General features: G+C 42.1%; 1 protein-coding gene across 3 annotated transcripts; it reads left to right on the top strand.

Moving 5' to 3' along the window:
• Nucleotides 1–27,951, top strand: LOC114264459 (Nucleic acid-binding proteins superfamily). Of its 3 annotated transcripts, XR_003629972.2 has the most exons (14): nt 1–391; nt 472–658; nt 1,174–1,246; nt 1,830–1,977; nt 2,545–2,654; nt 3,032–3,172; nt 3,252–3,393; nt 3,466–3,609; nt 16,640–16,800; nt 16,882–16,956; nt 17,178–17,316; nt 26,583–26,852; nt 27,518–27,788; nt 27,875–27,951. XR_003629972.2 is itself a non-coding variant. In XM_028205070.2 (13 exons), exons 1-13 carry the CDS (start codon nt 119–121, stop codon nt 27,671–27,673), a joined length of 2,019 nt encoding a protein of 672 aa, XP_028060871.2. In that variant the 5' UTR covers nt 1–118; the 3' UTR covers nt 27,674–27,951. The 3 variants fall into 3 exon arrangements, 2 of the variants coding, with proteins under 2 accessions (XP_028060871.2, XP_028060872.2); XM_028205070.2 differs by having other exon boundaries at nt 27,518–27,951; XM_028205071.2 differs by lacking the exon at nt 16,882–16,956 and having other exon boundaries at nt 27,518–27,951.
• The last annotated feature ends 33 nt before the right edge of the window (nt 27,952–27,984 follow it).

The raw sequence follows: 27,984 nt of genomic DNA, 5'->3' as shown, positions 1-27,984 counted from the left end.
CCACAAGCTATTCGTTGTTCGAAGCTACGGTTTCGAGAAAACTCGAGCACTTCACATTTCACGAAATCCTGGATTGCAAGCTTCAACATTTAGGGTTTGAAACATTGATCTGAATGCAATGATCTCAATTACCGATCGAGATCTTGTCGACGACGAGGCAGATCATGAAGATTCAACCATCGACATCGATCGCAAAGATGAAGAAGAACAAGACGATCCATTCCTTCAGTTCATCGATTACGCAAAATCGGTGTTATCTCCGGACAAAGACGAGGGCAACGATGAGTCGAATGGACCGGCATGGAGTTGGATCGCATCTCGGATTCTCAAGATCTGTATCGCTTATTCAAGCGGAGTCACCTCCGCGATTCTACTCTCCGATCTCTCTCAGGTTTTTTCAGATCTGGTTTTCTCAATTTGTGTTGTGATTTATGTGTTTTTGTGGTTATTTGATTTGTTGATTTTGTGCAGGCGTGGAATGAGCAGCAAAAAATTGGTGTTTCGAGGAAACGACCTGAATGTATTAATCAACTGAAGAAGAAACATAAGAGATTGAAACTTCCGAACACGGTCACTATTGATTCGATTTATGAGAAGAATTTCTTGTCGTTGAATAGCGTTCTTGAAGCTGTTATTGTCGATGCCTTTCTTCTTCCAGGTACTATAAAGCAAATACCCTGATCAGTGGTGATCCTGTTGATGTGTTCTCATTAAATGAAGCTCTGTGGAGTTAATTAACATGTTGTGTTGGTGATATATTTCAATTTTGGTGAAAAATGTTGGTTCATGAAACCTATTTTACAGCTTAGGTATTGCCACAGATGTTGGCCACTGGAATCAATTGGTGTCATTGTAGATCTAAGGACAAACTTGAAGTTAGCTTGATGGATGATGGTGCTTGTGATAACAGATAGAGCATGTCAATGATGTCATGTTTGATAAATTATCCATTGATCCAAAATATTTCAAATTACACAATCATGCATGATATACTCAAGTTGATAAAGCTGTTTATCAATTTTCAAATGTGTGTGATATGCCTATTGCAAATGGTACGATTACAACCAATGAGTCTATGGCTTTGATTTCTATTCATTCCGGCATACAGTGCTGGACTGACATTCAGATGTAGTTGTCAAGTGTAGTGATTGGTTTAAATATATCTTCTTTCAGGTACATGCATCTACATGCTTACATTGGGGGATTTTTGGAGCTCTAGCACCATCGATCTATTTCTCCACCGCAGGTAGATGATTACATGCCTATTAAATGAATGCTATTCATCAACTAGATGTTGTATTATTGCAAGAATGTGAATGATTGGCTGTTTCTTTTTGCACATGGAATGCATACGTTTCTTAATAATAGCAGAGGTTCAGTATTTATTGATTTACAACCAGCGTCCCTGTTATATCATGTCATATAATGTGATTCTTGGCGAACTTCTCTTTTTACTACTAGTGACATTGTTGGGAGCTGATAGCTTCATAACTCTTTACGTTACTGGTTCTCAACATTAAGATGTCAAGTTCTTTCAGTCACAATTAGTGGTCCTTGATTACTTTTCAATTGAATACAGGCTTCTAGCTGATCACAATTAGTGGTCCTTGTTTACTATGTTTTCTTTACATAGTATTGAAGTTCACATTAAATTCAATGATGAAATGGGTGCAACTAAGCAAACAGACGAGTGATGACCAGAAATATAAAGTTTGCTCTGCCAATCTTCCTTAATGTCTTTTCCGCATCAGTTGGCACCTATACTTTTTCTGTGGATTTTCATATGTATGATACTAACTTAAGGTATCTAACTTGGTTTCCAATGGAAGATTTTACAACTTGGCAGATCCTAACAATGGGATTCTAAAGAAAGGACGGGAGATTTTCCTTACAGGATGCTATCTTCGATCTGCCTCTGGAGGATCTGGTTCTTCACGACTTTTGCCAACTGAATATCTTGTCATACTGTTAGATGAGGTAACTGTGAATCTTTCATTCATCAAATTATATAAACATGTATGTTGTATAAAGATATAATTTTCTATTTTGGGGGGAATGTGTGGAGGGCATGCAAGAAACATTTGTACACCCATATCCCAATGGTGTCAAGAATCCTAAACCTTGCCTCTGACTGATAGAACATAGCAGTTAAGTTAATAGTTTGTGCTAACTCATACATGTTTTATTTATAATAATAATAAAATAAAAACTCAGAAACTTGCATTCTCCATCAAATTTTTTTTTTTTTTCTTTAATCTTTGGAACTAATATCAAAATCTCTTATATCATTAAGCCCATGCTGGTAATCAAATAAGGTTGACAAACCTTATTCATTTCTTATTCAAAGTTTAAGTAGGAGTTCAATCAACATAGTTAGAAATGAGTTATTCAATGATGACCATGTGATGTCTGCTTGTATTTGAATCCATGTTTTGCAGGGTGTTTACTGTATTAATTGCAAGTGACTGTTGCTGTTTATATGATCTTATAAGAAAGGAATCTGCATTTTTGTTTCACAGTTGGTATGATTACACTCTTTTGCAGGATCAAGATGATGATGCAATGCTGCTTGGAGCGCAGTTTTGTTCTGATTCTTTCTCTTCCATTTCTCTCGGTGCAGTTAACCAAGGGGTGTCTTATTCACTATATGCAAGGTAAGATATAACCGTATCATATCCAACATTGTTTTTAGTGAACGAACTTAATTCTAATTTTCTATTTCGATACAGGTTTCGAGTTTATACCTCATATTTGCCTGAGCTCTCTAAATATTTGTCATACATCTGGTTTGAAGTTTGCAGCAGTATTACAAAATCTCTGATATTATGTTTCAATATGACCAAATCAGTCTGTGTAAAATTAGACATGTCATGAATTTGTGTGGATTATGTAAGTTCATACTAGTAGATACGTGTAGTAGTTGTGATTTTTTGGGGTATTTGGAATCTATCTAGTTTCTCATTAAGGCATTTGTGTAAGTGGATTACTAATTAGATATTTTGTTAACACCTTGTTTCCAAATCATGCGCAGGATTGAATGTATTGGGTCACTTGAAATTCAAGGAAAATATGGTAGTCTCCAAAGGAAACAAATCACTCTTGTCGATAATGATGGTGTTAGGTTAAGGTTTCTACTATGGGGGGAGCAGGTTCTTGTTGCGAATCTTTTTAGGTAGGCCACTGTAGTGGATTGCTCCTCTAATGTTGCTTTCACTCCTATTCATGCCCATCATGTTTTTCCCTCTTTACAGTGTTGGGAGTATGCTTGCTCTGGATAGGCCGTTTGTAGCAAATTCTTTCGACACTGCAATCGAAACATGTGGAGAAATTTGCCTTGAATATGGTAGTGCGACACAGTTATATTTGGTGCCTTTCATACAACATGAAGAACAAGTATGTCATTGATGGTGTGTAGATTATAAAACATTTTGATATCAAAGATGAGTTGAACTCTGTGTTTCTTAGGTATCTGTAGCATTGACACAAAATCGGCATCAAGGATCAAAGTTGTTGAGTGCATTAGATCCTAGTCAAGGATTCAAAGTTTCTCAAGTTACCTTGCCTTGTGATTCTCAAGGCTCCATTGACTTCAACTATTATCCATTTCGAGTAAGTCACGATCTTTAAAACGTCAATACAGTGAGAATTTGCTTAGATTTTCCACTTTTTAATTTCTGTTAAACCAATGCAAATATGTAGATTTTTTTGGCCATTATATTGTAGTTATAAGAAATACATTACACCAGCAAATTTTTGTATAATATTATCCCTTCACAATTGTGAACACAGTAAGCTTGTATGTCCTTGTTGCCATTGTATTTTGTAGAGGTTCAAAAATTAAGCCCCAAATTAAGCATGGGTCTAAGTACTGAGGTCGCCCCAAAGAGGCGACCAAGAATGAAAAAAGGAGCATGGGTTAAAGCCCAAGGGAAGTGGGCCAACAGTGGGCCGAAGCAGGTCTAACCCGCCAAGGGTCCAAATGGACTCCACAAAAGAAAATGACTAAGTCAAGTTGTAGAGGCAACACATGCAACAGTCAAGTTACAAAGGTAATACATGCAGTGGGAAAGTTGCTCAGACACTTTGCCTTAGCGTCGCCATTTCTAATATCTTTGGTTCTGCCTCCATCCAAAGTTGTTGAGGGAAAGAAAAAGCCGACGCAACTAAGTTGCAGAGGCAACACTTGCAACGACTAAGTTGCAGAGGCACTTTGTCCTAGCGTTGCCATTTCAAGTAACGTCGGTGTCGTCGCCATTCCAAGTAATGTTGGTACCCCAGATGTTTGGAGTTGCTGAGGGAAGGAGAAAACCGAAGCAATTAAGTTACAGAGGCAATACTTGCAGCGCCCAAGTTGCGTAGGCATTTTATTGGCGCTGCCATCTCTAATATTGTCGGTCTTGTCATTTGAACTTGTTACGGGAAATGACTACCGCAACAACTATAGCCATCGCAACCAGCTTGCAGAGGGAACATCCCGCCAAGGTGATAGCAGCCTTTGGGAAAAGCTTCCCCTCTACAAGTAGAGGCTAATGCTTGGCGTTGATAGCAGGCTCTAAGGTATTACTAGCCTAGGGTTGATAGCAGGTCTCAAAGTTCATTTAACTTGGCGTTGATAGCAGGCCCCAAGACTTACTGGTTGGAGCTGATAGTAGGCCCAGAGATGCTAGTTTATTGCAGCGATCCCGCGAATATGGGAACAGGGTAGCCCGAGCACAAGGGATTTCCTTTCCATTACCCAAGTCATGGACCTGCCTTAAGTCGCACAGGCATGACTAAGGAAGCCCCCTTGGGCTTGGTACTAAGGCACAACATGGGTGATAGCAGACTTGGTTGTGGCCTTCGCCCGAGGAAGTTGGGGAATTTGTGGTTAGGTGGCTAAGGGTGGAGGCTTCGCTGAGGTGAGCATGAGCATAGTCGATAGTAGACTAATGGAGTCTTGAGAATGTATATATTGGCCAAGTAAAACTGAGATGGCAAGTGCAGCAGTAAGGTTTATCGCTGCAAGTGCACTTGCTGAGGTTCAGGTTGAGAAGGCAAATACAGAGGCAAACACTTCTGTTGCAATTGCATTTGCTGAGGCTCAAAAGGGAGTTGCAGTGCCAAACACTCCCGTCGCAATTACACTTGTTGAGGCTCAAAAGGGTAGTTGCGGAGCCAAACAGATAGTACACAGTAAATGCGGAAGGACATGTGGCACCTTTACCCTGGTGGCTCAAGGCAGAATATTCTATGTGATCTTCTGGGACACATGTTTTCTCTCTATTTGGCCACTTGGTGTCCTCTTGGCTGTAAGGAAAAGCCTATAAATAGGACCCATTTTCCAAGGTATAAGTGGAGGAATTTTAGGGATTTGGGGAGATGTTGCCAATTTTGGTACTGCCATACATTCCTTCTTGAGCCACTTGCTTCACCCTCACCTAACTACATGCTCTCCAACTCCCAGATAGTTGCTGCTACTCATTCTCTAGTCACTTCCATCATTATTGGACCATTAGCATAGTTTTACCTCTTTAATCACTTTCTTAACCTTGAACCCCCTTACATTTTTGGCGACTCCACTGGGGAGGTTGCTTTGTTAATGGTTCATACTGTAGTGGCTTACACACTTCACTGGAAAAAATGACAGAGGATGAAGTTCAGCAACCCCCACGGTAGCAAGGCTCTTCTAATGGTGGAGCAACATATGCAGAAGACCGTGACCACAGTGTTGTGGTTGAAGTAGTTTGATCACTCCAGGATATGCAGAGGGAGATCTTGGCAGCTTTGCAAACCCTCACTGAGACTATTATGGCCATGGTTTTGAGACTAGCTCCAATGTAAGCACCTCTGCTTGTAACAGTTCCAAACCTAGTGCCTAACCTGTTCTTTGAGGTTCGGGCTTCGATCCAGGTGCCTTCGGTGGTACCTCAGGCGAACGGTACTAGTTCACCCAGGAGCAGATTGGACCATTCCAGCCCACTTTGTTACTTTAGCTGATGTACAAGCTATGTTCGAGCAAGAGCGTAGCAAGAAGCAATTATCATCTCTCCCCGACCCAAATGTGAAACACCCATACTCTCAGGAGATATTGACTATGCCTTACCCAACTGGCTATATAGTATCCAAGTTTATTAAGTTTGATGGAAAATAAGGCAATACCAGAGAATATGTGGTGAGGTTCATTAAAAATCTTAGTGTCCATGACAGTGACCACTCTTTGCGCTGTCGGGAGTTCTCCAAATCATTTATTGAAAGGGCTTACAGCTGGTATGTGAACTTGGCTCCCAACTCGATTAAGAGTTGGGAAGAGATAGTGAACAAGTTCCACACGAAGTTCTTCCAAGTCCAAGAGAAAGTTACAACCCTCACACTTGGGTGAGATGTTCAAAAAGAAGGCGAAGATATATTGGACTATGTTAAGCGGTTCCAAGATAAGGTTATTGACTATCATGAATCCGTGGATAAGGCCCATTTAGTCAGCATATGTGTGGAGGGTGCCATACGTGATTACAAAATTTTTCTTGGTGAACCATAATCTGCCTACCTTTTCAGCTTTGATTGAGGCAGTTAGGAACCTCAGTACCACTGGTCCCTTGCATAGATCTCGTGACAGCCATCGTTACCCCCGCAGTAGCAGAGTTGTTGCGGTAACCTTTATAGGAGGGAGTCGCTCGCAAGAAGAGACGTCGCCCTCTTGAAAGAGAAAGAGTTATGAAGAGGGAAATCCATATCCTTGCAACATTGAGAATGTTAAGGCCTCAGTTAAAGAATGAATAGTTGATGGTGAACTTATTTTGCCTTATGTTGACGTCTCTCCAACCAAGAAGGACAAAGAAAGCTCAGATTATTGTGTCTATCACAGAACCACCAGACACCCAACTAGGGATTGTTGGACTTTGAAAAGTATTTCAAGAAGAAAGTTGACGCAAATGAGCTGAAATTCAAAGATGTCGGTAATCGCAATGTAAGGAAAGACCCTTATTCTAACCACAAAGAGAAGGGGAAGAATGTACATATGGTTGGGTACCTTGGGCCCGTGTGCTATCAAGTGCAAATGGCGTCCTATTATGATGAGTTAAAAGAAATTGCTAGCGGCTAGCTCCTTGAGACAGTACTTGCAGAGGCAAAATTCACAGAGGATACTCATGCTTAGGCCTTGCAAAACTCTGTCAAGTTTCGCACTTTCTTTGACTAGCTGGGGCTGAGTCAAGTCGTTAGGTTGGAAGCAACAAAGGCCCTCATTAACATTTCTAAAATGCACTATGATGAAGTTGCTGAGGTTAAGAAGTATGTGCCTCGGCGCATCCAGGAAGATTTTGGGGCTATTACTTTTTCAAAAGCAGACAGAGCATACCCATTTCTTTTTAACCATTCTCTTTTTGTCACAGCTTACATCAATGATGTAGAGTTCAAGCGTGCTTTCTTTAATGGTGGAGTGCCCATAAGCATCATCATTACCGACACCTTTGTAAAGGCTGGTATCTCAGAGTCCAGGATGGTCCGCTAACCCATCACTATAATGGGATTTGGTGCTGAGAAAAAGGTTACTAAGGGTCATACTGTAGTGGACTTAGCAGTTTGTGATATCCGCTCTGCCACTAAGTTCCATGTGATTGAAGCGGACACAAACTACCACATGATACTTGATAGAGCTTGGATGCACCGAAATGGACCTATCCCGTCGAGTTATCACCAATGCGTAAAGACAAAGTTGGGAAAGCGTACAGTAACCATAAATGCGTTTGAAAGGCCATTCGGAGTGGATGAGGCACACTATTCGGATGCAGTTTTCTTTACTGAGGTGTCAACGGATAAAACTCTAAGGACTGGTAAAATTGCAAGGATAAAATTGTCGAAATGGAAAGACATTCGAGATGTTGAGGCTGCTTCAGACAGTAGTGGACAGAAGAAGAGCAACAAGTCCACAAGTCCTCCACCTAAGATTGTTAAGGTGCGCGAGGGCGGCAAGACAGTTTATTACTTATGACGGACTTGGGGGCCAGAGTTCATTCATTGGGAGAATGGCTCCGAGACGAATAAATGTGACGGTGATGATTCTTAAGAAAGGTTTGTGGAAACGCCTGAGCCCATTCTTGAATGCATGCAAGATAGGCCCAAACCGCAGCAGGAGGTACTTGCTGAGGTCAACCTCAGTGACTTACCAGGACAGAGCAAGCCTATGTTTATTAGCGATACAATGGCTCCAACAGTTAAGACAAAATTGATAACACTACTGAAGCGATACAGTGACGTTTTTGCTTAGACATATGACAAGATGCCTGGTCTTGACCCATCCCTTGTCACTCATCATCTTGATACTTTTCCCAACTCTAAACTAATCAAATAGCATGCTCGAAAATATCACCCTGATCTTGAAGCAAAGATTAAGGTAGTGGTAAAAAAGTTGCAGAGGGCCAAGTTCATTGAGCCTATACAGTACTCAACTTGGTTAACAAATATTATACCTATGCAGAAGAACAGTTAGATTAGGGTCTATATAGACTTTCGCGACCTAAATAAGGTCTGCCCGAAAGATGAGTTTCCATTGCCCCGTGTTGACACACTTGTCGATTCTACTGCCGGCCATCAAATGTTCTCCTTCATGGATGGGTTCAGTGGTTATAGCCAGATTAAAATGGCATTAGAAGATGCATAAAAGATGGCTTTCAGAATGCCCTTGGGAAATTTTTTCTATACGGTGATGCTCTTCGATTTGAAAAAACGTGGGGGCAACCTACCAACAGGCTATGACTGTAGTGTTCCATGACATGTTGCATCATGAAGTGGAAGTATGTGTGGATGATCTGGTGGTCAAGTCTATTAAGGCAAACCGATACCTCTGCGACTTGGAAAAAGTTTTTCAGCGTTGTCGCAAATTCTGCCTAAAGATAAACCCTCTCAAATGTGCCTTCGGAGTTTTTGTTGGTAAGTTCCTTGGCTTTTTAGTACACCAGCGGGGGATCGAAGTAGATGGGGATAAGATCAAGTCAATCATAGAGATGCCACTGCCACACTCTCAAAAGGCCTTAAAGAAATTCCTAGGCAAAGTTTCATACCTCAGTAGGTTCATTTCAGCCCTTGCTGAGATAACCTTTTCCTTTGGGACACTGCTGAAAGGGAATCACAAGTTTGAATGGTTGCAAGAACACCAACAGGCATTTGATATGGTGAAGAAAGCACTTACGTCTCCACTTACAATGATTGCCCCACAACCTGAAAAGGCTCTGTTACTGTACCTGACCTCTACACCTCGGTCTATTGGAGCTCTACTTGTCTAAGACATAGATAACATTGAGAAACCAGTCTATTACATCAGTTGCAAAGTCAATGGTGCCGAGTAGCGATATACCCTAATTGAGAGGCATTGTTTAGCCTTAATCTTCACAACGCAAAAGTTGCGCCATTATTTTTTGGTACACTTGATCCATGTTGTGATCCAAAGTGATCCAGTTTGCTATTTGCTGAGCAAGCCCGCTCTGACTGGAAGAATGGCAGGATGGCTTTTAGCTCTAGCAGAATATGACATCACTTGTGTTACTCTCAAGGCTATTAAGAGCTACGCACTTACTGGCCCAATTCTCATCTGGTGAACATGAACCTGTAAAAGTACCTCCATCGGGTGAGGTCCATGTCTCAGCAGTTGCAGTTGAGACTTATTGGGACTTAAAATTTGATGGAGCTTCCGGAACTGGAAAATGTGGAGTTGGCATAACACTAGCTAGTTAAGAAGGAGAGAAGTTTCATTTATCATATAAGTTCGACTTTGAATGTTCGAACAATGAGGCCGAATATGAGACGTTGATACTGGGTCTAATTGCTGCCCAAAAGAAGGGCTTCTACAAGTTGAAAATTTAGGGCAACTTTAAGTTAGTAGTCAAGTAAACAATGGGTGATTTCGCATTGAAGGAGCCTCTATTGGCCCTATATCGCACCGTGGTTAAAAGGTTGCTCACTCAGTTTGATGATGTCCAAATCCAGCATACCCCTAGAACACAACCGTTTCCCTAATGCCTTGGCTACACTGGGGGCAAAGGTGGATATACCAGATGATAGTATAGCCATCGTCATCGAGAAAAGAACAACAATAGTAGTGTTAGTCGAAGAACATATAGAGCAAGATGTTGAGGGATGGAAAATAGATATAATCCAGCAGTTGAAAACAGGCCAGGGAACAATTAGACCAGCAGAACTTGTATCATTTCTGTTCTTCAGAGGAGAGTTGTATTTTCGCAGTCCCAATGACCTGCTGGCAAGTTGTGTCGGCAGACAAGAAGCAACTTACAGACTTAAGCAGATCCATGCTAAGTCTTGTAGAGATGGAGATATCAGTCTATACCGACGGATACAGAGGCAAGGGTATTATTGGCCAGAGATGGAAAATAAAAATACTCAGTTGCAGAGGCAATGTGCAAAGTGTCGGTCCCATCCTAAGAAAGAGGAAGCCCATTTCTTAAGCAGTGAAAAATTGAGGCAACCATATATCAACTACCTTGGAAAGGGCACACTGGCTGAGAACAAAGCCGATGTAGTTAGAGTTAAGAGGTGAGCCCTCCGCTTCTTCCTTGACCAAGGCAAGCTGTACTGAAAAAGCTTTGAAGGGGAGCCTTTGGCATGCTTATCAAAAGATGAGGCAAATGAGGTGGCCCACAAGACAAAGCATCAAAGAAGGCAGTGATTATATGGACATCTCATTCTTCTTGGCTATTCAATAGCTCGTGTCTACAATCAATCTGTTCAACACAGGAAGTTCAATGAGGGGGACTTGGTATGGAAAAGAGTGGATGCAATTATGCAGGGGCAACCAATCCCCAAGTTCACGCCAAGATGGGAAGGCCCCTACAAAGTTGTTGAGGCAAGTAGCAGCGGGTACTACAAGTTGACAAGAGTAGATGATGGGTTTAGAATTGGCCCTATCAATGCCAAGTATGTCAAAGAGTATTTTCCTTAATTTCTTTTTGTCTAGAAAAAAGAGTTGTAAGTTTCTTTATTAGTACTTCCAAAGCAAAGTGTAGAGAAAGTGTCATACACTTAGTAAATCTGTTACTCCTGTAAACACTTAGTACAAGGAAAGTTTTCCATACTTAGTGAAATTTTAGTCTTGTAAAGATTTAGTCATGGTGGAGTTCCGTTCATAGCTAGAGTTTTGTTCAGCCTTAGAAGATATGTAAAGGCAATGAAAAGAATGCAATGAAGTAAGACTCAATATCTTTGCTCCTTATAAACATCAAAGTTTTCCATAACATGATTACAATGTCCAAAAGGCAAAGAAGAAAGAAAAAAGATAGTAAAAGTACAAAGAAAAGGAGCCATAACAGAGTCACGCTAAATCAAATCAAACCTTTTATGAGGAAGTCAATCAGGGTCATATCCCTAGGCAGCTGAGCAACTAGCACAGAGTTTTTCTCTTTGAACTGAGCTAGGTTCTACCGATGTTGCTTCAAGGCACCCTCACACTCCTTGATAGTCTCCTCCAAGGACGCAATCATCGTCACATTGTTTGTATGCTCAAGGAAACCATCGACTGCCTGAAGCCTGTCCCTCATCCACGATAGATCTAAATCGTTCCTCTTAAAGCCGCTCAGGTTGGCCTCAGCACTTTCCACGAACTTGTTAGGGGTTGTCAGAATCTTCTTGGTAGCAAGGTCATGAATGAAGCTGGTAAGTGACTCTAGCAACGTCGTTTGCATCATGGATCCAGGAACATTAAAAGCAGTAAAGGTACTGGGGTGCAACGCTTGCATACGGGAGAAGGTGTGAGCAACTTCGGAGGAGATCCAATAACTTAGAAAAGAAACTTTCTCTGAGGACTGAGGGTACTCTCTTACACTGCTGCCAGCTTCAATCACTGGAGGGAGATTGGTAGAGCGACCAAAGGTCTGAGGGCGGCGCATTTCCCCTGAAGATGATTGCCCAGTAGCATTAGAGTGGGTAGATGTTGGGTGGCGACTGGGTACCATTATGTCGCTCCGAAAAGAAGTCATTCATATGGTAGTCTCCAATGTTCAGATTTAGTACAACAGTAGTATCCATTTCAGTATAAAAATCTTATGACATCCCAAGGTCAGCTGGAACCTTGGGAAACTGAGTGGGGTATAGATCCGCGAGCTATTCAGAAGTTGCCGAAGCAATTGGGCTAGAGGTCCCAGTGACAGTAGTAATAGCATGAGTGGCTAACGTGACAACTACCTCTGCAAGTCGGTCCAAATTTAAGGGGACCACAGCAATAATGGTGGAAGTAGTCGTTGCACTTGCACTTTCCTCATCCACTTGGACGTTTGGAAGTGGGGTCTGTTGAACCAATGAAGACTTAGTGAACTAGGAAGAACCACCAGATATAGTCCCAAAGGGAAGTGGTGCAACTTTCAGCGCCTCCCTTATGCCACAATCTTTTCTTGGGGTTTCAGGGACAAAATCATCTCCACCTGCAGAGGAACGGTCGGAGTGAATAGAATCAGCAGGGTTTGGAGGCTCTACACCCTCAGCAACTATACCACCTGCTGCAACTTCCACAACAGGGGGAACTTGTTCATTTTCTGCAATTTCCATAATTGGCTAAACCTCAGCAACTGGCTTAGCCTCAGTAGTTGGTGCGACCCCAACACTTGGTTCTTCTTTAACATCTGGAAGTACCATTCTGCGGGTCCTAAATCTTGTGACCCTTGTAGCAATAGGAAGGTTGTTGTCGTCGTCCGAATTTGAGGAAACTCCAATGGCAATAGAAGAATTTTTGGGGCTCGAAGGTGGTATGGCCGGTGGATTTTGAAAAGGAAAAAAAAATTATGGATTCCTTTCGAAGTCTCTTCTTACTTGGTGAGGCACATGCCTCAGCAACTGATGTTGCTGCCTCTTAAGTTACATTGAGTTTGGAGTGGGGCATGCGTACTGTTGTGTCGACTTAAGGGGAAACAATTTGCAAAGGTTGAATGGACATTGCCCCAGACAGGTGGGGCTTTTCCACGGCAGGCAGGGATAGAAGCTTGAAACAGCAGAATATACTAGTCTGTTTCCTCGACCCGATAGGAGGCAAAGGGATAAGTCAGGCTACGGAATGGGTTCCATCGCAGGAACAGCAGGAGCATTGTTATAAAAGTTGAAGAAAGAATTGAGGTTGCGGTGCCAGAATAGCTTATTATTAAGAGTGAAGGTGCTCTCTTTCTTAAGTGAGGGAAGCTCTATGAAGCCTAAGCCCTCCACAAGTAAAGCGGTATAATCACAAGCAAACTGTTGAAAGCTCTGGTGGAAAGCAGTCTGAGGCGGGGGGACATGTAGGACGCCCTGATCTATGCCAAATTGCCGAAGCACCTTGTCCGGTCGATAGATGACGCTAGAGGGATTGGCGCACTTGCCTCGTGACAGGTCGACCCTCTGCATCAAGAACAGGATGACCTTCTGCATTAAGGACTTCGTCGGTAAAGAAGTGGTCAGGAACTGAGTGTGTACAAGGCTCCATATATCATAGTGGCTCATGGATCGCTTTATGTCCGAGTGAATGAGGTCAAGGTGGAAGTATAAGTTCCCCAAGAAGAAATGAGCAAGACGGATCTGACTGTCGCTGCAGAGTTTGACAGCTAAAGGAAACACTAGAGGATTGATACTCTCAACGGGGTTGTTGGGGAGAACAAAAAAATAGATAAAATAATTGACAAAGGTGGCCAGGTACAAGTCGCCGCAGTAGCCTGGCCCAACTACGGAGTTACAGCTCTTCTCTGTGATGTCGCCCACAACTGGTTATAGGTCCTGAAGAAATGTTTCAGCCAGGAAAGATAGGTGGTTTTGTCTCTCTTAGGTCTCTCCTGGAGCAGTTCCCTAGTCTTAAGGTCGTACCAGGAGCCATATTTTCGTGCCTTTCGAAAGACGCTTTGAAGGGCAGTAATAGCAACTTGTTCTGCAGAAGTCAGGGACGTTGGATCGAAGGGGTGATCTCCACAGGTACTCAAGCGCAGAAGGATGGCAACATCTTCGAGGATTGGGGTTATCTCCCCTATGCCAAAGCAAAGGTGTGAGTGTCGCGGCTTCAGCGGGAGATGACCATATCAGTGTTGGTCTGTACCTTGTGCACTGACAACTCCTTTGAAATCAAAACGGCATTGAAGAGCCAAACGTCCCTCTAGCGTTGCTTGAAGTCACCATCTGCATTGATGTTTCAACCTAGAAGGACCAGTCTGTTGGAGGGCCCGAGTGAGTGCAGTAGTAGATGTGTGAATGGGGAAAGTCGCCATGCTCCACGAGAAACCGCAGCACGGAGACTGAGTTCACTATGTCAGCATCATCCAAAGTAGCCTCACCAAAAGAGAGTAGAGGCTCCTCTAGAGGAAGGGCATCAGGAACGAATGAGTCAACTATTTTCCAGAAAGGGTCAGCCATTCCTTCGAAGTATGGGGCCCTCATCCACTTAGTAGGGCGTGGGGCAGCCTTGTCAGGTAGAAACCTTGTGCTAGCCATGAGGAAGAATAAAGAAAAGTGGGAACAAGGAAGAGAAAAAAACAAGGAAACAGAAAGTGTGTTTGGATAGAAGTGGGGGACCAGTGGACCCAAGGGCGCTGTTTATAAAAAAGTAGCAAAAGGGCACTACACATTTCCCTAGGCTCATTATGACCTGTCAATCAAAGGGGGGCATCTTTTTAGAGCCAACGCAACTTCTAATCCAATCAACACAACCCTTGGGTTACTTGTTGGCGTTATGCACGCGCGAGAAACCAGAAGCGTGTCCTCTACGCACGCAGGGGCAAATGTGGAGGGTCAGAAATTAAGCCCTAAATTAAGTATGGGCTTAAGTACTCAGGTCGCCCAAAGAGGCGACCAAGAATGAAAAAGGAGCATGGGCCAAAGCTTAAAGGAAGTGGGTCAATAGTGGGCTGAAGCAGGTCCAACTCGCCAAGGGTCCAAATGGACTCCATGAAAGAAAATGACTAAGTCAAGTTACAGAGGCAATACATACAGCGGGAAAGTTGCTGAGGCATTTTGTCTCAGCGCCACCATTCCTAATATCTTCGGTTTCGTTGTCATCCGAAGTTGCTGAGGGAAAGAAAAGTTGACGCAACTAAGTTGCAGAAGCAACACTTGCGACGGCTAAATTGCAGATGCACTTCGCCCTAGCGCCGCCATTTCAAGTAATGTCGGTGTTGCTGCCATTCTAAGTAATATCGGTACCTCAACCATTTGGAGTTGCTGAGGGAAGGAGAAAATCGAAGCAACTAAGTTGCAGAGGCAGTACTTGTAGCGCCTAAGTTGTGGAGGCATTTTGTCGGCGCCACCATCTCTAATATTATCAATCTTGTCATTTGAACTTGCTACGGGAAATGAATGCCACAACAATTATAGTTGTTGCAACCAACTTGCAGAGGGAACATCTTGCCAAGGTGATAGCAGCGTGTGGGAAAAGCTTCTTTTCTTCAAGTAGAGGCTAATGCTTGGCGTTGATAGCAGGCTCTAAGGCATTACTAGCGTAGGTTGATAGTAGGCCCCACAGTTCATTTAACTTGGTGCTGATAGCAGGCCCCAAGACTTACTGGTTGGAGTTGATAGTAGGCCCAAAGATGCTAGTTTACCGTGGCGATCCCGCGAAGATGGGAGCAAGGTAGCCCGAGCATTAGGGACTCCTTTTCTATTACCCAGGTCATGGACCTGCCTTAATCGCACAGGCAGGACTAAGGAAGCCCATTTGGGCTTGGTACTAAGGCACAACATGGCTGATAATAGACTTGGCTGTGGCTTTTGCCCTGGGAAGTTGGGGAATTTGTGGTTAGGTGGCTAAGGGTGGAGGCTTCGTTGAGGTGATCACGAACATAGTCGATAACAGACTAATGGAATCCTGAGAATGTATGTACTGGCCAAGTAGAATTGAGAAGGCAAGTGCAGCAGCAAGGTTTACTGCTGCAAGTGCACTTGCTGAGATTCTGGCTGAGAAGGCAAGTTTTGAGGCAAACAGTCCCGTTGAAACTACACTTGTTGAGGCTCAAAAGGGAGTTGCAGTGCCAAACATTCCCGTCACAACTACACTTGCTGAGGCTCAAAATGGTAGTTGTGAAGGCAAACAGATAGTACACAGTACATGCAGAGGGACACATGGCACCTTTAGCATGGTGGCTCAAGGCAGAATATTCCATATGATCTTTTGGGACACATGTCTTCTCTCTATTTGGCCACTTGGTGTCCTCTTGGCACCAAGGAAAAACCTATAAATGGAACCCATTTCCCAAGGTTCAAGAGGGGGAATTTTGGAGATTTGGGGAGATGTTGCCCATTTTGGTACTGCTTACTTCACCTTCACCAAACTACACACTCTCCAACTCCCAGATAGTTGCTGCTACATTCTCCAGCCACTTCCACCATTATTGGACCATTAGCATAGTTTTACCTCTCTAATCACCTTCCTAACCTTGAACCCCCCTACATATCTCGACATCCATGGTGTTCATATTTGATGCATTTGAAATGTCACGAATCATTGCACGTATTCTATGACCCAGAAGAAATGTGTGCGGAGAAGATATTATTCCTGTGTCTGTCATTGTGGTGTCAGTTAAATTTCTACTAACCGTAAAATGTTTTTGGAATTTCCTGCATCAAGTCTAATTTAGTCTCTGTTTCCAGTATACATGATACCTGTAGTTCAGTTTTCTTTTTATATTGATCTTTCTTACATTTGGAAGTCTTGCAGACATTTGTCATTGATCTTCATGACAAGATGACTGGCATCAGCCTGTATGGTGTTGTTACAGACATCATTCGAGAAGTTGACACTGCTGAAGCAATTTTCTCCTTGAGAATTGAAGATACAACTGGAGCAATTCGAGCGAAGCTGCACTTTACTAATTCTTGGTAGGGATAGTTGTTTGATTTAACCATTCTTTCAATAAATTTTGTCTTAATAAATTCCTACTTGAAATTTATGTTACCCAGGTCATTGGGGAGATTAGGCCTTGGTCACTCTGTTTATATATCTGGTTTGACTTGTTCTATGACAAGAAAAAAAGGGTGAGCAAATTCCACATTTTTAATAAGGTTTTTGCAATATACTATATATGTAATGTTTTTATATTAATGCAGATATATAATGTTTTAGTCTCCCTAAGCTATTTCTAAACCCATATATCATCCTGTGTGAAATAGTTTTTCTAATTTTTAAGTTTTGTAATTTATCTCAGTACTGCTCTTTATTTTCTGCGTATATTAAATAATTGATGTTTTCTTGACAGCGCTGAAGTCTTATGGTTTGAGAATGATGTGAGAGCTTCATTCATTAACCTTAGTTGTTTGCCAGCATTGCTGAACTCGTCTTGTCTCCACAAATTAACATGCCTTTCTGATTTATCTAGCAAGACTAGAAGTACACATGTATGTTTTCTTATGGCATTTGAGTTTTATTTCATCATTCAGGAATATTTTTTTATAGTTGCTCCTCTGCTTCCTATTCTGTTTTATTACTTCAGTCTTATATATTTATGTAGTCGATATATTGTATTTTTCTTCTATCTTAGGAATCATGAAGCTTTTCAGCTACTTGCATATGGCCTTATGTTACATAAAATTCATAAGAATACTCAATGAAATTACAAACCTGGGTGTGTTCTGTACTTCAGGTATTTCTACTGTTTGTCTCTCTTCATGGCCAGCTTACTGGTGATCCTAAGGTCACGTTTGTTTTCCAGCATGAGTACTAGGACTGGATTAAGATTGATGTGGGCCCCATTGAAAGCATGTTTGGCTGTGAAATTAACCACCAGATTAATAATCCAATAGGATTCATAATCCCACTAAGATTGATGTCGATCCCATTGAAAACATGTTTGGCAGTGATATTAGGATTGGTTTGAGATGTTCTAAAAAAGTGCACTTTTTGACTTATTAGGTTATATGGGTTGGGTTTGGGTTGAGTTTGATGTGATGTGTTAGAGAGGTGAGTTGATTTAAATAAGATGATGTGACTTAAATAGGATAGTGACTTTTTGTATTATTTAATTTATGCCAAACCAACCCTTAATCACCGGATTAATAATCCAATAGGATTCACAATCCCACTGAGCAATGGGACTAGCATAGTTGGTAATGACTTGGGATTGAGAAATGAGTCCCACGGGATTGAAAGAGAACCATTTTTTTTTTTTCGATGCTGTTATGTCTAAATTTTATTTAGAATTGTTTTAGACTTTTTTTTTAATATAGAAATATGTTTTTATTTTTATTTTATATAAAAATAATTTATCAATTCTATCGCTAATCATTTCTCACACTATTATCAAAACAAACACATTTTCACTTAATTCCCTCACTAACAATTCTGACATTAACAATCTCTTCACTAATCATTCCTTCACTAACAATTTCATCCAAGTTAATCTGCTAAACAAACGTGGCTCGTATTTTCTATTGGTCTTTCTCATAAACTGTGATAAGCCTCATTGATTTTGTGGTGTACCAAATACTCTGTTTTCTCCAACCAATTTTTTTTTTTTTTTGGGTGGAAACCTGAACAAATCAAAACACGAAATAAATGTAACATACAGAGCCATGGAGGTCATATATTCACTTACTGCACAGCGGTGGTAATGGATTGGAATCATCTTATCTTTCCTCTCCATTAGTTTTTTTTGGTACTTATTAAACCAATGACCATGACTTTTTTTTTTAGAAGAACAATGACTATGACTTGGCAAATTCATTTGACATTGAATTCTTTGCTTGTCCTTGTTTTATGGTGCGGGAGTCATGAAATTGGTCTTTTATCTTCTAGTGATAATGTATTTAAATTTTGTCAAGGGTCACAAATTAAATCCCAAATTAACTATGGGCTTAAGTACTGCGGTCGCCTTTCTGAGATGACTAGGAATGAAAAAAGAGCATGGGCTAAAGCCCAAGGGAAGTGGGCCAAAGCAGGCCCAACCTGCCAAGGGTCCAAACGGACTCCACGAAGGAAAATACCTAAGTCAAGTTGCAGAGGAAACACTTGTGGCGGTCAAGTTGCTAAGGCATTTTGCCTCAGTGCCACAATTCCTTAATAATGTCGGTTCAGCCACTACCTAAAGTTGCTAAGGGAAAGAGAAAGCCGAAGTAACTAAGTTGTAGAGGTGACACTTGCGATGGCCAAGTTGCGAAGGCACTTTGTCTCAGCACCGCCGTTCCAAATATTGTCGGTTCCGTTGCCACTTAGAGTTGTTGAGGGAAAGAGAAAGCTGACGCAACTAAGTTGTAGAGGTGACGCTTGCGACGGACAAGTTGCAGAGGCAATTTGTCTCAGCGCCACCATCTCCAATATTGTCGATTCTGCTATTTGAGCTTGCCGCGGGAAATGACTACTGCAGCAACTACAACCGCAGCAACTAACTTGCAGAGGGAACACCCCGCCAAGTGATAGCAGCCTTTGGGAGAAGCTTTCCCTCCACAAGTAGAGGCTAATACTTGGTGCTGATAGCAGGTCCCAAGGCATTACTAGCTTAAGGTTGATAGCAGGCCCCTAAAGTCATTTTTAACTCGGCATTGATGGTAGGTTCTGAAGCTCACTAGCTTGGTGTTGATAGCAGGCCTTGAAGCTTACTGGTTGGAGCTGATAGCAGGCTTAGAGATATCAGTATACTGCGGCAACCCCGCGAAGATGGGGGCAGGACAGCTCGAGTGCAAGGAACTCTCTTTTCATTTATCCAGGTCACGAACCTGTCTTGGTCGCACAGGCAGGACTAAGGAAGCTCCCTTTGGGCTTGGTATTAAGGCACAACATGGTTGATAGTAAGCTTAGTTATGGCCTTCGCCTTGGGAAGGTGGGGAGTTTGTGGTTAGGTGGCTAAGGGTAGAGGCTTCTCTGAGGTGAGCACGAACATGGACGATAGCAAACTAATGGAGTCCTAAGAATGTGTGTACTGGCCAAGTAGAATTGAGAAGGTAAGTGCAGTAGCAAGATTTACCGTTGTAGGTGCACTTGTTAAAGTTCGGGCTGGGAAAGCAAGTGCAGTGGCAAATGCTCCCGTCGTAACTGCACTTGCTGAAGCTTAAAAGGGAGTTGCAGTGCCAAACACTCCCATCACAACTGCATTTGTTGAGGCTCAAAAAGGTAGTTGCGGAGGCAAACAGATAGTACACAGTACATGCAGAGGGACACTTGGCACCTTCAGCCTAGTGGTTCAAGGCAGAATATTCCATGTGATCCTTTAGGACACATGTCCTCTCTCTATTTGGACACTTGGTGTCCTCTTGGTACCAACGAAAAGCCTATAAACAGAACCCATCTCCCAAGGTTCAAGAGAGGTATTTTTGGAATTTTAGGGAGATGCTACCCATTCGTGCACTGCCATACATTTCTTCTTGATCTACCTGCTTCACCTTCACCAAACTACTCAATCTCTAACTTTCTAGACAATTGCTACTGCTTATTTTCCACTCATTCCACCATTGTTGGACCATTAACATAGTTTTGCTTCTCTAATCATCTTTTTAACCTCGAACCCCCCTTACATTTTTGGCGACTCTATTGGGGAGGCTGCTTTGTTGATGGTTCATACCCATAGTGGCTTACACACTTCACTGGAAAAAATTGCAGGGGACGAAGTTCAGTAATCCCTACGACAACAAGGCTCTTCCAATGGTAGAGCAGCACATGTGGACAACCATGACCACAATGTTGTGGTGAAGGCGGTCCAATCACTCCAAGATACGCAGAGGGAGATCTTGGTTGCTTTGCAAACTCTCACTGAGGCTATTATGGCCATGGCGTCCAGACTAACTCCAGCGCAGACACCTCTGTCTATAACAATCCCAAACCCAGTGCCTAACTTGTTCCCTGGGAATCAGGCTCTGATCCAGGTGCCTCTGGTGATACCCTAGGCGAACGGTACAGCCACTGGTTCAGCTACCCAGCAGCAGATTGGACCATTCCAGCCCACTCACTTTGTTACTTTAGCCAATGTACAAGCTATGCTCAAGTAAGAACGCAGCAAAAAGCAACTAACATCTCTCTCTGACCCAAATGTGAAGTCTCTATACTCTAAGGAGATACTGGTTATGCCATACCCGACTGGGTATATAGTATCCACGTTTATCAAGTTTGATGGGAAGCAATGCAATGCCAGAGAACATGTGGTGAGGTTCATTGAAACCCTTGGTGTCCATGGCAGTGAGCACTCTCTGTGCCTTCAGAGTTCTCCAAATCACTTACCGAAAGGGCTTATAGTTGGTACGTGAACTTGGCCCCCAACTCGATCAAGAGTTGGGAGGAGATGGTAAACAAGTTTCATAAGAAATGTCCAAAAGGCAGGTGAGGATATACTGGACTATGTCAAGTGATTCCAGGATAAGGCTATTGACTGTCATGAACTAGTGGATGAGGCCCACTTAGTCAGCATATGTGTGGAGGGTGCCATACGTGATTACAAAATTTTCTTGGTGAATCATAATCTGCCTACCTATTCAGCCTTGGTTGAGGCAGCTAGGAACCTTAGTACCATTGGCCCTTTGCATAGATCTCGTGATAGTCACTGATACTCTCGCAGTAACAGAGTTGTTGCGGTAACCTCTGAAGGAAGGAGCCGCTCACAAGGGGAGGCATCATCCTCTCGGAAGAGGAAGAGTTATGAGGACAAAAATCCATATCTTTGTAGCGTTGAGAATGTTAAGGCTTTGGTTAAAGAATGGGTAGCCGCTGATGAACTTATTTTGCCTTCGGTTGATGTCCCTCCAACCAAGAAAAACAAAGAAAGCCCAGATTATTGTATCTATCGCAGAGCCACTAAACACCTTACTGGGGACTATTGGACTTTGAAAAGTATCTTCAAGAAGAAAGTTGACGTGAATGAACTGAAGTTCAAAGATGACAGTAACCGTAATGTAAGGAAGGATCCTTATCCTAACCACAATGAGAAGGGGAAGAATGTACATATGATTGGCTATCTTGGGCTTGTGCATGATCAAATGCATATGGCGTTCTGTTATGATGAGTTAGAAGAAATTGCAGCTGGCCAGCTCCCCGAAACAGTACCTGCGGAGGCAAAACTTGCAAAGGATACTCATGCTCAAGTCTTGTAAAACTCTGTCAAGTTTTGTACTTTCTTTGACTAGCTGGGGCTGAGCCAAGCCACCAGGTTGGAAGCAACAAAGGCCTTCATCAACATCTTTGAAATGCGCCATACTAAAGTTGCTGAGGCTAAGGGGTATATGTCTTGGCGCATCCAGGAAGATTACGGGGCCGTTACTTTTTCAGAGGTAGACAGAACATACTCATTTCCTCATAACCGTCCTCTTTTTGTCACAACTTACGTCAATGACGTGGAGTTCAAGCGTGCTTTCCTTGATGGCGGAGCATCTATAAACATTAGTATTACCATCACCTTTGCAAAGGTTGGCATCTTAGAGTCCAGGATGGTTTGCCAACCCATTACTGTGACGGGTTTTTGGTGATGAGAAAAAGGTTACTAAGGGACATGTCGTGCTGGACTTAGCAGTTGGCGAGATTCGCTCCGCCACTTAGTTCTATGTGATTGAAGCGGACGCAAATTACCACATGATACTTGGCAAAGCATGGATGCACCAATATGGGGCTATCCTGTCGAGTTATCACCAATGCATAAAGGCAAAGTTGGGGAAGCGGACAGTGACTATAAATGCGTCTGAAAAGCCATTTGTCGTCAACCGATTTCTATTCGTATGTGTTGAAGATGTCAAGATCCTGCCACAACCTTTTCAACGAATTGAAATATTTGGTGACGGAATCATCTCCTTGACGAATCTCTCCCAACTTCAAAATTAATTCGAAAACTTGAGATTGATTTCCTAGGTCAGAATACATCTGACTAACATTATCCCATAACTCTTGTGCAGTAGTATAGCACATGTAATAAGAGCTTATATCCTCCTCCATGGAATTGACCAACCATGTCATAACCATGGAGTTTTCAGCGTCCCAACTGTCGAACAGCGGATCATTAACAGCAGGAGCCTTCTTGTTACCAGTGATGTAACTGATCTTTCCTTGCCTACGGATATACATCCGGACAGATTGTGACCAGCGGAGAAAATTATCACCATTTAGGCGGATGGTGGTGATTTGGACAGAGTGAGAGTTGGATGTTTTCACCGGAATGGCAGCGGCAGGGGTTGAAGTGGTTTCGGACGTGACTTCCGACATAGCTATGACGGTTTTAGGGCTGCTGTGTTTTTTGTTGCTCTGATACCAACTTAGAAAATATGAGGAAGAAAAACTCTGAAAATATGAGGAAGAAGGAATATATTTCTGTTATATTTAAAATTTCTTATCTTACAAGACCAAATGACACTCCTTATATAGGAGATATTACAAACATCATTATAACCCATTATATGCCACTTACATATTATATATTACCACTATCTACCACTATCATATTCTATACATGCCACTATCTTCACCAACACCACTATCATATTCTATACATGCCACTATCTTATTATATACATTAACACAAATTTCCAGTAGGAGTAGAAGAGGTGCACTATTCTGATGCAGTTTTCTTTACTGAGTTGTCAATGGATGAAACTCCAAGGATTGGTAAGGTTGTAGGGGTAAAATTGCTGAAGTGGGAAGACATTCGAGATGCAGAGGCTGCTCTAGAAAGTAGTGGGCAGAAGAGGAGCAGCAAGTCCACAAGTCCTCTGCCCAAGATTGTTAAGGTGCGTGAGGGTGACAAGACGGTTTACTACCTATGACGGTCTTGGAGGCCAGATTTCATACCTTGGAAGGATGGCCCCGAGGCAAATAAATGTGATGGTGATGAGTCCCAAGAAGGGTTGGTGGAGCGCCTACGCCTGCCCCTGCCCCTGCCCCTAAATGCATGCAAGATAGACCTAAACTGCAGCAGGAGGTACTTGTTGAGGTCAACCTTAGCGACTTACCAGGGCAGAGCAAGCTCGTGCTTATTAGCGCTATGATGACTCCAATAGCTAAGGCAGAATTGATAACACTACTGAAGCAGTACAGTAATGTCTTGGTTTGGACATACGATGAGATGTTAGGTCTTGACCTATCTCTTGTCACCCATCACTTGGACACTTTCCCCAACTCTAAGCCAATAAAGCAGCATGCTCGAAAGTATCACCTTGATCTTGAGGCAAAGATTAAAAAAGAGATAGAAAAGTTGCAAAGGGCCAAGTTCATTGAGCCTATACAATAACCAACTTGGCTAGCAAATATTGTGCCTGTGAAGAAGAAGAGCAGCCAAATCAGGGTCTGCGTAGACTTTTGCGACCTAAATATGGCCTGCCCAAAAGATGAGTTCCCATTGCCCTATGTTGATACACTTGTCGATTCTATTGCGGGCTATCAGATGTTCTCCTTCATAGATGGGTTTAGTGGTTATAACCAGATCAAAATGGCACCAGAAGATGAAGAAAAGACAACTTTCAGAATGTCCTTGGGAAGTTTTTTCTATAAAGTGATGCTCTTCAGTTTGAAAAACACGGGCAACCTATCAACGGGCTATGATTGCAGTGTTCCATGACATGTTACATCATGAAATGGAAGTCTATGTAGATGATCTGGTGGTAAAGTCTATTGAAGCAAATCGGCACCTCTGCGACTTGGAAAAAGTTTTTCAGAGTTGTCGAAAATTCTACTTAAAGATGAACCCTCTTAAGTGTGCCTTCAGAGTTACCATAGGCAAGTTCCTTGGCTTTCTAGTACACCAACGGGGGATTGAAGTAGATGGGGATACGATCAAGTCAATCATGGAGATGCCACCGCCACACTCTCAAAAGGCCTTGAAGAAATATCTAAGCAAGGTGTCATACTTCAAGAGGTTCGTTCCAGCCCTTGCTGAGATAACCTTTTCCTTTGGGACACTGCTGAAAGGGAATCACAAGTTTGAATGGTTGCAAGAACACCAACTGGCATTGATATAGTGAAGAAAGTACTTACCTGTCTACTTACAATTATTGTCTCACAACCTGCAAAGCCTTTGCTACTGTACTTAGCCTCTACATCCTAGTCTTTTGGAGCTCTACGTGTTCAGGACATAGATGGTGTTGAGAAACCAGTCTATTACATCAGTCACAAGGTTAATGGCGCTGAATCACGGCACACCCCAATTGGGAGGCATTGTTTAGCCTTAATCTTCACAACACAGAAGTTTCGCCACTATTTTTTGGCACACTAGATCTGGGTTGTGACCAAGAGTGATCCAGTCTGCTACTTGTTGAGCAAGCTCACTCTAATTGGAATAATGACAAGATGGCTTTTGGCTCTAGCAGAATATGACATCATTTGTGTTACGTCGAAGGCTATTAAGAGCCAAGCACTCGTAGACTTACTAGCCCAATTCTCATCTGGTGAACATGAATCTGCAGAGGTACCTCTGCCAGATGAGGTCTATGTCTCAGCAGTTACAGTTGAGACTTATTTGGACTTAAAATTTGATGGAGCTTCTAGAGTTGGGAAAGGTGGAGCTGGCATGACACTAACCGGTTAAGAAGGAGAGAAGTTTCATCTATCATATAAGCTTGACTTTGAATGTTCAAACAACGAGGGTGAATATGAGGCGTTTATACTGGGTCTAATTACTTCTTAAAAGAATGGCCTCCGCAAGTTGAAAATTTGGGGTGACTCTAGAGATACTAGTATACCGCGGCAACCCTGCGAAGATAGGAGTAGGGTAGCCCAAGCACAAGGGACTCCCTTTCCATTTACTCAGGTCACGAATCTGCCTTAGTCGTAGAGGCAGGACTAAGGAAGCCCCCTTTGGGTTTGGTACTACGGCACAACATGGCTGATAGTAGGCTTGGTTGTGGCCTTTGCCTTGGGAAGGTGGGGAGTTTGTGGTTAGGTGGCTAAGGGCGGAGCTTTCGCTGAGGTGAGCACGAACATGGTCGATAACAGACTAATGGAGTCTTGAGAATGCGTGTACTGACCAAGTAGAATTGAGAAGGCAAGTGCAGCAGCAGGGTTTACTGCTGCAAGTGCACTTGTTGAAGTTCGGGTTAAGAAGGCAAGTGTAGCGGGAAATACTTCTGTCGCAATTGCACTTGTTGAGGCTCAAAAGGGAGTTGTAGCGCCAAACACTCCCATCGCAACTGCACTTGTTGATGCTCAAAAAAGTAGTTGCGGAAGTAAACAGATAGTACATAGTACATGCGGAGGGACACGTGGCACTGTTAGCCTAGTGGCTCGAGGCAGAATATTTCATGTGATCTTCTGGGACACATGTCCTCTCTCTATCTGGCCACTCGGTGTACTCTTGGTACCAAGGAAAAACCTATGAATAGGACCCATCTCCCAAGGTTCAGGAGAGGAATTTTTGAGATTTGGAGGAGTTGTTGCCCATTTGTGCACTGCCATATATTTCTTCTTGAGCTACCTGCTTCACTCTCACCCAGCTACTCACTTTCTAACTTTCCAAACAGTTGCTACTGCTTATTCTTCACTCATTCCACCATTGTTGGACTATTAACATAGTTTTGCCTCTCTAATCATCTTTCTAACCTCGAATCCCCCTTACAAATTCATTAATTGATATGTAGTTCCAATGATGATGTATTTAAATTTATTGCTAGGGGTATACATGAAATAGGTCTTTTTGTTATTTTTTTTCACATTTATCTTCTTGTATTTAGAATGACATATTTTTCACTTTTTATTTCCTTAATTTCAGATATGTCATGTTCGGCTGGACCAAATTGAACACTGTCATGTAAATACGAGATTTTCACATGCTCTTTGTGGTCGTTTTGTTAGCAAGTCACTTTCTAGGACCGTTGAGTGCGATTTCTGTCATTGTAGTTGTGATGCTGAAGTAGCCCGCACTTTCCACTTGAAAATAACTCTTGCTGATGGGAGTGCAAAAGTTTTTGCATGGTGCACTGGTCAAACGGCTACAGAATTGTTACAAATAACTCCTGATGAATTCTATGAACTGCCCGAGGTAATGCCTAAACAATATTTTTTCTATTACTTCATAATCTTGTTCTCCCTGAGTTACTGAGGATACAATAGTTCAACTTGGGATAAATATTTTGCAGTCATGTCTCTACTATCTATTTTTGTTTATTACCCAACCTTCAAAAAGCATGTTTTTGCATAGTTAAATCTACAAGGTGACAGAAATTTGTAAATAATTGTGGAAAATTTTCATAATTGGTCTGTAATTTCCAGATCCCATGGTTGATGTGTAATTTTAAGTCTCAAACCGAAATATAAAATATGCACCAGTATTGATACTGCAGTGAAGTGATAGAATGCACTTTTCTCCCTGTTAGTCTGTTCTGTTTCTCATTAACAATGTCAGCCATCACACAGAATTATTTATGCCCTGCGTGGTTTTTTTTTTCTTTCATATTTTTGGAAACAAAATAATGAAATGTTTGAAAACAACTTTTTGGTATTCTCTAAAAGCTGGATTGCTTTTCAGAAATTTTTGAAAAACAGTTAACCAAGTAATTTTTCTTTGCTATATGTCATTTGCTTCTGTTATATAAACATTGTAGAGAAGCACCCCTCTTCTTGTGGATGAATTCATAAATTTGTGAAGTTTTAATGTTTTTTGGTATATCAATTTCTAACGAGTTTTGTGGATTCTTTTGATATCAGGAAGAACAAATAATGTACCCTACTTCACTGGAGAATGAACGGTTCACGGTTGCACTAGCAAACTGCAGGAGGCAAGGTTATGGACACTCTGGCAGCCTAACTGAAGAACACAGCGATGTTACATGGGAAATCACTCGTGCACTCAAGTGTGAATAAAAAAATACCTGCTGTACAGGATAATTCCTCCATGGATCATCTTCATTTGGAGTTAAGCGTCGAAGATCTGATGTAGGCATCGGAAACAAGCCCCGATCACTTTCTGATGTTTAAGGTATGGTGCAAATGCAATGTCATATTTATTTAATGATAAAGTTTATTGCAATGTGCAAATTATTTATATTGTAGGCAAACCTGCAGGATTGAACAGTTTAAAATTGCATTATTACAAAGTTCTCCAGTGAAGCCGTTTATTACATGGGTGGAAATTTGCTTGATCATCAATGCTATTAATTGTCAAACTCTCTTTG

This window comes from Camellia sinensis, chromosome 6 (genome assembly GCF_055761805.1).
Source record: "Camellia sinensis isolate YWXY chromosome 6, ASM5576180v1, whole genome shotgun sequence".
NCBI classification, from domain to species: domain Eukaryota; kingdom Viridiplantae; phylum Streptophyta; class Magnoliopsida; order Ericales; family Theaceae; genus Camellia; species Camellia sinensis.
Note: the sequence above shows the minus strand (reverse complement) of the source record. Positions and strands in the feature narration are given on the sequence as shown.

What these genes read in the sequence shown, in the direction of transcription:
- LOC114264459 (XM_028205070.2), top strand. Translation starts at nt 119, where the DNA reads ATGATCTCAATTACCGATCGAGATCTTGTCGACGACGAGGCAGATCAT. An exon ending in CTTGTTGCGAATCTTTTTAG is followed by an intron (nt 3,173 to 3,251) that starts GTAGGCCACTGT and finishes CCCTCTTTACAG; the next exon opens with TGTTGGGAGTATGCTTGCTC. An exon ending in CTGCACTTTACTAATTCTTG is followed by an intron (nt 16,801 to 16,881) that starts GTAGGGATAGTT and finishes TATGTTACCCAG; the next exon opens with GTCATTGGGGAGATTAGGCC.